Source organism: Bison bison, unplaced genomic scaffold (genome assembly GCF_000754665.1).
Source record: "Bison bison bison isolate TAMUID 2011002044 unplaced genomic scaffold, Bison_UMD1.0 scf7180017864063, whole genome shotgun sequence".
NCBI classification, from domain to species: domain Eukaryota; kingdom Metazoa; phylum Chordata; class Mammalia; order Artiodactyla; family Bovidae; genus Bison; species Bison bison.
In genome coordinates, this window is record NW_011494635.1 from 13,941,868 (window position 1) to 13,951,501 (window position 9,634).

At 46.2% G+C, this 9,634-nt stretch overlaps 2 protein-coding genes across 4 annotated transcripts in view; one reads left to right on the top strand and one right to left on the bottom strand.

Moving 5' to 3' along the window:
• VPS16 (vacuolar protein sorting 16 homolog (S. cerevisiae)) overlaps window positions 1–9,053 on the bottom strand; it is a 28,559-nt gene extending 19,506 nt beyond the window's left edge. Inside the window, exon 1 of the mRNA XM_010836512.1 lies at window positions 8,914–9,053. Within this exon, the coding sequence (XP_010834814.1) occupies window positions 8,914–8,966 (53 nt within the window). The 5' untranslated portion in view covers window positions 8,967–9,053. The remainder of the gene's footprint in view (window positions 1–8,913) is intronic.
• Window positions 9,054–9,070: 17 nt separating this feature from the next.
• Window positions 9,071–9,634, top strand: part of PCED1A (PC-esterase domain containing 1A) — a 5,560-nt gene continuing 4,996 nt past the window's right edge. The window contains exon 1 of one of the 3 annotated variants that reach the window (XM_010836510.1): window positions 9,071–9,507. The gene's annotated coding sequence lies outside the window, so the exon portion shown is untranslated. The remainder of the gene's footprint in view (window positions 9,508–9,634) is intronic. The other 2 variants (XM_010836509.1, XM_010836511.1) reach the window with 2 other exon arrangements.

Genomic DNA, 9,634 nt, shown 5'->3' on the forward strand with positions numbered 1-9,634 from the left:
CTTTTAATCTTTTCCAGTATCAGGGACTTTTCCAACGAGTCAGTTCTTTGCATCAGGTGGCCAAAGTACTGGAGTTTCAGCATCAGTCTTTCCAATGAATATTCAGGACTGATTTCCTTTAGGATGGACTAGCTTGATCTCCTTGCAATCCAAGGGACTCTCAGGAGTCTTCTCTAACATCGCAGTTCAAAAGCATCAATTCTTTAGCAATCAGCTTTCTTTATAGTCCAACTCTCACATACATATATGACTACTGGAAAAACCATAGCCTTGACTAGATGGACCTTTGTTGGCAAAGTAATGTCTCTGCTTTTTAATATGCTGTCTAGGTTGGTCATAATTTTCCTGCCAAGGAGTTTAAGCGTCTTTTAATTTCATGGCTGCAGTCACCATCTGCAGTGATTTTGGAGCCCCAAAAAATAAAGTCTGCCACTGTTTCCACTGTTTCCCCATCTAACTGCCATGAAGTGATGGGGCTGGATGCCATGATCTTAGTTTTCTGAATGTTGAATTTTAGACCAACTTTTTCACTCTCCTCTTTCACTTTCATCAAGAGGCTCTTTAATTCTTCAGTTTCTGCAATAAGGATGGTATCACCTGCACATCTGAGGTTATTGATATTTCTCCTGGCAATCATGATTCCAGCTTGTGCTTCATCTAGCCCAGCGTTTCTCATGATGTAGTCTGCATATAAGTTAAATAAGCAGGGTGACAATATACAGCCTTGACATACTCCTTTTCCTATTTGGAACCAGTCTGCTGCTCCATGTCCAGTTCTAACTGTTGCTTCCTGACCTGCATACAGATTTCTCAAGAGGCAGGTCAGGTGATCTGGTATTCCCATCTCTTTCAGAATTTTCCACAGTTTGTGGTGATCCACACAGTCAAAGGCTTTGGCATAGTCAATAAAGCAGAAATAGATGTTTTTCTGGAACTCTATTCCTTTTTCTACGATCCAGTGGACGTTGGCAATTTGATCTCTGGTTCCTCTGCCTTTTCTAAAACCAGCTTGAACATCTGCAAGTTCACAATTCACATACTGCTGAAGCCTGGCTTAGAGAATTTTGAGCATTACTTTACAGGCATGTGAGATGAATAAATTGTGTGGTAGTTTGAGCAGTCTTTGGCATTGCCTTTCTTAGGGATTGGAATGAAAACTGGCCTTTTCCAGTCCTGTGGCCACTGCTGAGTTTTCCAGATTTGCTGGCATATTGAGTGTAGCACTTTCACAGCATCGTCTTTTAGGATTTGAAATAGCTCAACTGGGAATCCATCACCTCCACTAGCTTTGTTCATAGTGATGCTTCCTAAGCCCCACTTGACTTCACATTCCAGGATGTCTGGCTCTAGGTGAGTGATCACACCATCATGGTTATCTGAGTGAGTGGTTGGTGGGAAGAGAGAAAGTGGAAGTGAATATAGATGGCAGTTTCCAGACCCTTGGTGAGGTGAAAAGGGATTTGTTGGTTTTTTGAATAGGGAACTTTATTTTCTGTTAGGCTGGGGAGATTTGAATATAGTAGTTGAGATCTGATAGAGCCCTTGTGGGTAGGGATGGTGGAAAACAATATAGAGGTCTTCTACACTGAAAAACACCTGGCTGCTTATTAAAGTACACATCAAATTCAAAGGACCCACGCCAGAGACAACAGAGATCTGCCCTAGGAAGCTACATGCAGCAGCACCTTTGGTGACCTGATGCAGGGAGTCCTATGCAAGAGTGGCTAGAGAAACCTGAGGCAACATGAGAGCGGGTAGACAGCACATGGTTTCTCAGAAGACAGGGAGGTGGGGCATATCTCCTCAGCAGGCTGGGAACACAACAGGCAGATTTTGTCAGGGAAGCCTAGGCCCTTCTAGGCCATGACTTTCAGCTCTCTGGGAAGCACGAGGTGAAGTCAGCAACTGGGCAGAGGGATCAAGGAGCCTTCAGTTGCAGGCTAGGACATTAGCATCGACATAGACTGGAGTGGGAAAGAGGTGCAGGGGTGCAGGAGTAAGGCTCTGGGAGTGAAGAGCAACAAAGTACAGGCCACCTCCTCAAGCCTTCAAGGTAAAGAAGGCTTCTCAGGGACAGTGAGGTGACTCAAGCTATGCCATAAGGTTGGCATGGGGTACAGATGGGCAGACTGAGAGCAGCAGAGAGAACAGCATCTCAGAAAAGTCTAGAAGTGAGAACTTTGTAAGGATAGGTCATATTTTCAGTGAGGAAAGCCAGCTACATATTCCTCTTCTACCTGCAGGTCCTGGAAGTGGAAATTCCCATAGTAGCAGTAAATGAACCCTGGATTTGAATACCAGAAAATCACTAAAGCAGGTCCTGTTGTTTAGTCACTATGTTGTGTCCAACTCTTTGTGACCCCATGGACTACAGCGTGCGAGGCTTCCCTGTCCTTCACTGTCTCCCAGAGCTTGCTCAAATTCATGTTCATTGAGTTGGTTATGCTATCTAACCATCTCATCCTCTTCTTTGCCTTTAATCCTTACCAGCATTAGGTCTTTTCCAATGAGTCAGCTCTTTGCATCAGGTGGCCAAAGTATTGGAGCTTCAGCTTCAGCATCAGTCCTTCCAATGAATATTCGGGGTTGATTTCCTTTAGGATTGACTGGTTTGATCTCCTTGCAGTCCAAGGGACTCTCAAGAGAGTCTTCTCCAGCACCACAGTTCAAAAGCCTCAATTCTTCAGCACTCAACCTTCTTTATGGTTCAACTCTCACATCTGTACATGACTACTGGAAAAACCATAGCTTTGACTAGACAACCTTTGTCAGCGGGGTAGGTTTCAATCCCAGCCCCTCCATGAAGCACTGCCAAAATCCCTGCTGCAGTGCAGCTGAACTGCTGGAAAAGCATGACTCAGTGCAGTAAGAGAAGAGCTGTGTGAAAACAGATGATCTCCAGCCTCTCCAGGCTGGGCTATCAGAACACTGAGGAGGAAGAAACACATTAGGTTTAGCATGGGGAATATTCCATCAATTCAAAAATGCCCAGGCCCTGAAGAGAGACCACCTTCGTTGTTGTTCAGTCGGTAAGTCATGCCTGACTCTTTGCAACCCCATGGACTGTAACCTGCCAGGTTCCTGTGTCCATAGGATTTCCCAAAAATACTGGGAATATTGGAGTGGGTTGCAATTTCCTTCTCCAGAGGATTTTCCTGACCCAGGGATTGAAGCATGTCTCCTGCACTGGCAGGTGTATGGATTCTTTATAACCCCTTGATTCCAGACTGCCTTAAAAAGAAATACTACTGGACTTTTCTGGTGGTCCAGTGGGAAAGGAACCCATCTACCAATGGAGGGTATGTGGGTTTGATCCCTGGTCCAGGAAGACTCCACCCGCCACAGAGCAACTAAGCCTGTGCATCACAACTACACTGAGCCCAAGCGCCCTAGACCTGTGCTCTGCAACAAAAAAAGCCACTACATTGAGAAGCCTGTGCATCACAATAAAGAGCAGCCCCTGCTTGCTGCAACTAGAGAAAGCCCATGCACAGCAACAAAGACCTAGCATACCAAAAATAAACGAATAATTTAAAAGACAAAAAAATACTACTACAGTATCCTTGTGCATTGTTTCTGGAAATGTAAAATGGTGCAGTTGTCATGGAAAACAGAATAGTTCCTCAAAATATTAAACACCGAATTACCATATGATCCAGAAATTCCATTTCTGGGTGAAAATAGGATCTCAAAGAGATATTCACACACCATTGTTCATAGCAGCATTATTCACAATAGCCACCAGGCGGAAGTAACCCAAGTGTCCACTGACAGATGAATGCACAGATAAAATGTGGTGTATACATACATTAGAATGTTATTCAGTCTTAAAAAGGTAATTCCGATACATTCTACAACACGGATGAATCTTGATGGCAGTATGCTAATGAACTAAGCCAGCCACAAGAAAGCAAATACTGTTATGATTTCACTTACACAAGCTATCTAGAGTAGTCAAATTTATGGAAACACAAAACAGAATGGTGGCTGCCAGGGCTGGGGCAAGGGGAGAATGAGGAGTTAATATTTAATAAGTCAGTTTTGCAAGATGAGAAAGTTGTGGAGATTGGCTACACAACAATGTGAATACACTTAACACTCCTCGATCATCCTTTATAATGAGTAAGATAGTAAATTTTATATTATGTGTATTTCACCACAGTTTTTTAGCAGTTCATGTTTATACATGCAAAACAAACATATGAATACATAAAACCTACTAAAACAGCTAACCTTTCTCCTATGAAGAGTACGAAATGTAGTATCTTCAGTCTCCTTTCTTTCACCATACAGATGTTTCTGAAGTACCTGAAACACTGTATTCAGTACCAAGCTCATTCTCTTCCCCAACGAATTCACTCTTCCTTTCTCATTATTTTTAAGACTCAAATCTAAGTCATCCTGGATTCACTGCTCCTCCTCCTCCCTATCAAGTGCAACTCATCACGGTCTCCTTCAATTTTCCACTGTTACCATCTGTCAGACTGCCCCCCTTCTCTCCATCTCGGTGTTCACCACCATCAACTTCTCCCTGGTCTAGTCCATGAGCCTCCTAACCTAAGACTACAACCTAGTCTCCCTTGGCTCTATTCTTGCTTGTGCCTTTCAAGTTGCCCCCCACTCCCATTGCCTCCAGAATGAATTTAAAACACACACACACACAAGCAAATTCAATCACATTAATCCTTTCATTTAGGCTTCCCATCGTTCTTCAAATAAAAATGGTCTATAAGGCCCTGCAGGGTATGGCTGCTAGGAGAAGACATTTACCTGTCTCTTGTCCTGGCCCCTTGCCTTTTGAAAAACACGTATTTTCAAAAGTAATACAAGTCAATATTTTTTAAAGTATATGTTGTGTTGAAAACACTAAATTACATGGCAACCCATGTCAAGTTATATCCCTTTTCCACAAAAATAGTTTAAATCACTGTTATTTCCCACTGATTTCACTGACTTAAAATTTTGGCAATTTTTTTCACAATGTACAGGCATATTAATAAGAATTAGAAACAAAGGACAAATGCAACAGTGTGACACTGCGGCCACGCTGGCTCTATTTAGGTCACTCAGAGTGTCCCTGTCTCTTCCTCCTCAGGACCTTTGTATATATTCTTAGATCCCATTCCTGCATTTAAATCTTCCTATCTTCTGGATGGGGCATTGTCTACTTCAGAAAGTCTTCTTTACCTCTCACTTACCAAACTGTTATATGCTTTCTGAGGGTCCCACATAATCTTTTACCTCAGTGAAAAGTGTGAAAAAATGTTAAGTCAGTCATGTCTGATTCTTTGTGACGATATGGACTCTAGCTTGTCAGGCTCCTCTGTCCACGGAATTCTCCAGGCAAGAATAGTGGAGAGGGTAACCAGTCCCTTCTTTAGGGGATTTTCCCTACCCAGAGATTCAATCCAGGTCTCCCACATTACAGGCAGATTCTTTATATCTGAGCCACCAGGGAAGCCCCAACCTCAGTGCACATGATCAAATAAACAGAGTTATTCATGTGGTCAGTAGTGCCCAATTTTTTTCGGCTCAATGTACCGTAGCCCACCAGGCTCCTCTGTCCATGGGATTCTCTAGGCAAGAATACCAGAGTGGGTTGCCATTTCCTCTTCCAGGGGATCTTCCCAACCCAGGGATCAAACCCACGTGTCCTGCATTGCAGGTGAATTCTTTACCACTGAGCCATCAGGGAAGCCCAGATAGAGTCATTGGTGGTAGTGGCTTAGTTGCTAAGTCATGTCCAACTTTTGTGACCCCATGGACGGTTGCCTGCCATGGTCCTCTGTCCATGGGACTTTCTAGGCAAGACACTGGAGTGGGTTGCCCTTTCTTTCTCCAGGGGATCTTCCTGACTCAGGGATTGAACCTTGGTCTCCGGTATCACAGGCAGATTCTTTACTGACTGAGCCACCAGGGAAGCCCCAAATAGAATGATTGCTGCTACTGCTAAGTTGCTTCAGTCGTGTCCGACTCTGTGCGACCCCATAGATGGAAGCCCACTAGGCTCCCGTGTCCCTGGGATTTTCCAGGCAAGAACACTGGAGTGGGTTGCCATTTCCTTCTCCAATGCATGAAAGCGAAAAGTGAAAGTGAAGTCGCTCAGTCCTGCCCGACTCTTCGAGACCCCATGGACTGCAGCCTACCAGGCTCCTCCGTCCATGGGATTTTCCAGGCAAGAGTACTGGAGTGGGGTGCCATTGCCTTCTCCAATAGAATGATTAGTGGTTACCAACTGTCTCCATGCTGGCTGTAAGATCTGAGGGCAGAAAGGGCCCATGTCTTTTTATTGACCCAATATACATTCTGCCTGGCAATGGGTTGGGCAAAATTATTTAATGGTATTATCCCAAATTGGGTTTTTAGGATAAAAGTGGCTAAAATTCTGGAGCCTCACAAGAATCAACACCATTCCTTCTCCTTGCCCTCCTAAATTAGTCATTTTTTCAGAACACCACTTCCAATGCAAAAGAATCCTATCCCGTAGACAGAACTTGAAATGTGTGACAGCTGTTTATCATTCATTCACTTATTTGAACATTTATTTAAGTCCTGGCATAAGACTATGCACAAATACAAATAAAACCAAGTATCTGCACCTAAACTTTAAATTTTTGTTTACTCTGGCAGAGAGCCTATAAGGGTTTCCCAGGTGGCACAGCGGTAAAGACTCCACCTGCCAATGCAGGATATGCAAGAGATATACCCAGGGTTCGATCCCTGGGTCAGGAAGATCCCCTGGGGTAGGAAATGCAACCCACTCCAGTATTCTTGCCTGGAAAATTCCATGGACAGAGAAGCCTGGTGGGTTACAGTTCATAGGGTCCCCAAAGAGTCTAACACGACTGAGCACACATGTCTGTCTAGTACATAGAAAGGCTCAACACCCATTACCAAGAATAACACATCTTCTATAGTAGGGCTAACACTTTTAGTCCTTTCTGCAAGTACAGGGTAGGCTAGGGTAGGCTAGCAACAGTGGTCACGTCTATAGCATTCACTCAACACTTACACTTATTTAAAACTTTATTAGTGTATAAACAAAGCTAAGACTTCATATGATAAACAGAAGTTCTATGGTAATGAGGTCATCATTTTCAGTACTGTAACAAGCCTGTGTATGCAACACATATTTTCAAAAGTAATACAAGTCAATACTTTTAAAAGTATATTCTGTGTTGTAAACACTAAATTACATGGCAACCCATGTCAAGTGACATCCCTTCTCCACAAAAATAGTTTGCTGCTAAGTCGCTTCAGTCGTGTCCGACTGACTCTGTGCGACCCCATAGACAGCAGTCCACCAGGCTCCCCCGTCCCTGGGATTCTCCAGGCAAGAACACTGGAGTGGGTTGCCATTTAAATCACTGCTATTTCCTACTGACTTCACGCTAAGTTTTTGCCATTTTTTTTCACAATGTACAGGCATATTTATAAGAATTAGAAACAAAAGACAAATGGAACAGTTCTCTAAAAAGTGCATCAAGGCATTTGTCCATTTCAGAAGTGTTAAGAGCTGACATTTTATGCATCAAAAATTACACTGAAAAGTTTTAATATGTGAATAGCAATGATATATGGTTTCACTAGCATGAACAGCTGTCTTCTATTGAAGTAAGACTCCAACGTGATTTCTTTGTGATCTTCAGTTGCAATCAATAAAGTATTTTTTAAAAAACTTTATGGCACTAATGGTAAAGAACCTGCCTGCTGAAGCAGGAGACACAGAAGACAAGGGTTCAATCCGTGGATTGGGAAGATCCCCTGGAGAAGGGCATGGCAACCCACTCCAGTATTCTTGCCTGGAGAATCCCATGATAGAGGAGCCTGACGGGCTTCAGTCCACACAGAGTAGAACACAACTGAAGCAACTCAGCATGCAGCATGCACGCACGTAGCAGGCACTGTTCTAAATACATAATAGGGATAAAGGGATGCAAGAAATATGCACTCAGCCCTCAAGGAATTTGGTTTAGCAGAAGAAACCTATATAAATATTGCCCTAATGTGTCATAGGTAACAACCTTAGCACTGAGACCCAAAGGAAAGTCAGCTGAAAGTCACTCTATTGGGATTGGATCAGGGAAGGTTTCAGAAAAAAACCCTTAAACTAAGCCCAGAAGGATGAGCTAGAATTCTCCAGTGAAGTAAAGAGGGAAATGGCAGTGCCCACAGAAGGAACTGCAGGCTGGTGCAAATACAGGGAGCCAGGAAACATCATGGTGTGTTGAGATCTTGTTCTGCCCAACTGAACACAGCTTTGGGTAACAGTTGAGGAAGCTGAAGAGACAAATGGGGCCGGATTATAGATATAATATGATAAGGAGTTTGAACTTTGTAAGGGAAAGTATTGCAAAAAAGTCTAATTAGGGTAATGATATGGCCAGTCTACATTTAGAAAGATTAGTGGTTTAAGGACTCCACAACTCCCATGAGAGGGCTGACCTTAGCAGGGAGTGCTCACTCGCCGTCTGATTTATTGACGGTTCGCTTTCTCCTAGCCTTGATCAGTAATGTCACCTGCAGCAGTGCAACCCCGCCCCCCCAGGAGCATCCAGTGGTCTGACATCAGCAGCACTTCCCGACAAGAGATAAGGCACTCACTGTCTCCAGAGGGCGGCCACCCACAGAGTGATGTGAGCATTCTTCCAGAGGGTGACAGCCCTGGGGTTGAGTTGGGCTGTGCCCCTACTTGTGTGACCACCAGGTTTGCCTCATTTTCCTTCTCCGCAGCAGGGGAAGGCCCGGCCCTAGGAGGCTGCGCGTTATGCCGTAGATACAGGGCGAGAGCCGGCGAAGGGCAGACCCACCGCCCTTAGAAGCGGGGTCGCGCGCCGCCGGCTCCGCCCGAAGACTAGAGCCAGAAAGCTAGCGGGGTAACCAGGCCGTGGACAGGAGGGCTGGGCGGCTCACCGGTAAAAAGCAGAGTCCCCGAGTGGGTTCCAGTTCGCGGTGTAGCAGTCCATGGCTGGTACAAGCGGCGACTTGCCAGCGCCAGGTACACTCGCCTAGCTTGGGCTCCAGGCAGGCACTTCCGCTTCCGCCCGTCCGGGTCACGTGATGAGGCCGCGGCCACCAGACTTCACCGCTGTGGGCGGCTTTTCTTGGCCGTCGCTGTGACCCCGCCCACACGGGGGCGGGCTCGGCCCTGGCTCCTGCTCCCTACGGCGGCCACCCGCGCTGCCTTCTTGTCCCCTCGGACGTTGGGGGGTCGGGCAGGGCAGAACATGAGTGACCGGAAGTGGGAGTTGTGAGCGTTGTCGCCCGGGGCGGGGAGGCCCGAGGCGTCGTCGGGCCTCCGCGACTCACGTATGGAGAGAGCTGGGCGAAGGGCTGCGCGCCGACCACTAACCGGGACGCACAAGCTCTGCGAGGCAGGAGCAGTGCTGAAGGACCAGCCTTTTGGCACGGGAACATGAGGCTAGGCCTGGCGCCCGCTGCAGGCGACGCGCGCAGTGTGCGGGCCTGCCCCAGTCGCTGGTGAACGGCGCGGAGCCCCGGGACTCGGTAATTGGCGCGAGCGAGCGCGCGCATGCGCGGGGCGGCGACAGGCACGTGGCGGGGCGCAGGGCGGCACCGCGTGGGAAGCGGCAGGGTATCCCGGAGGTTCGCGGGCCTTGGCTCACTGTGCCAA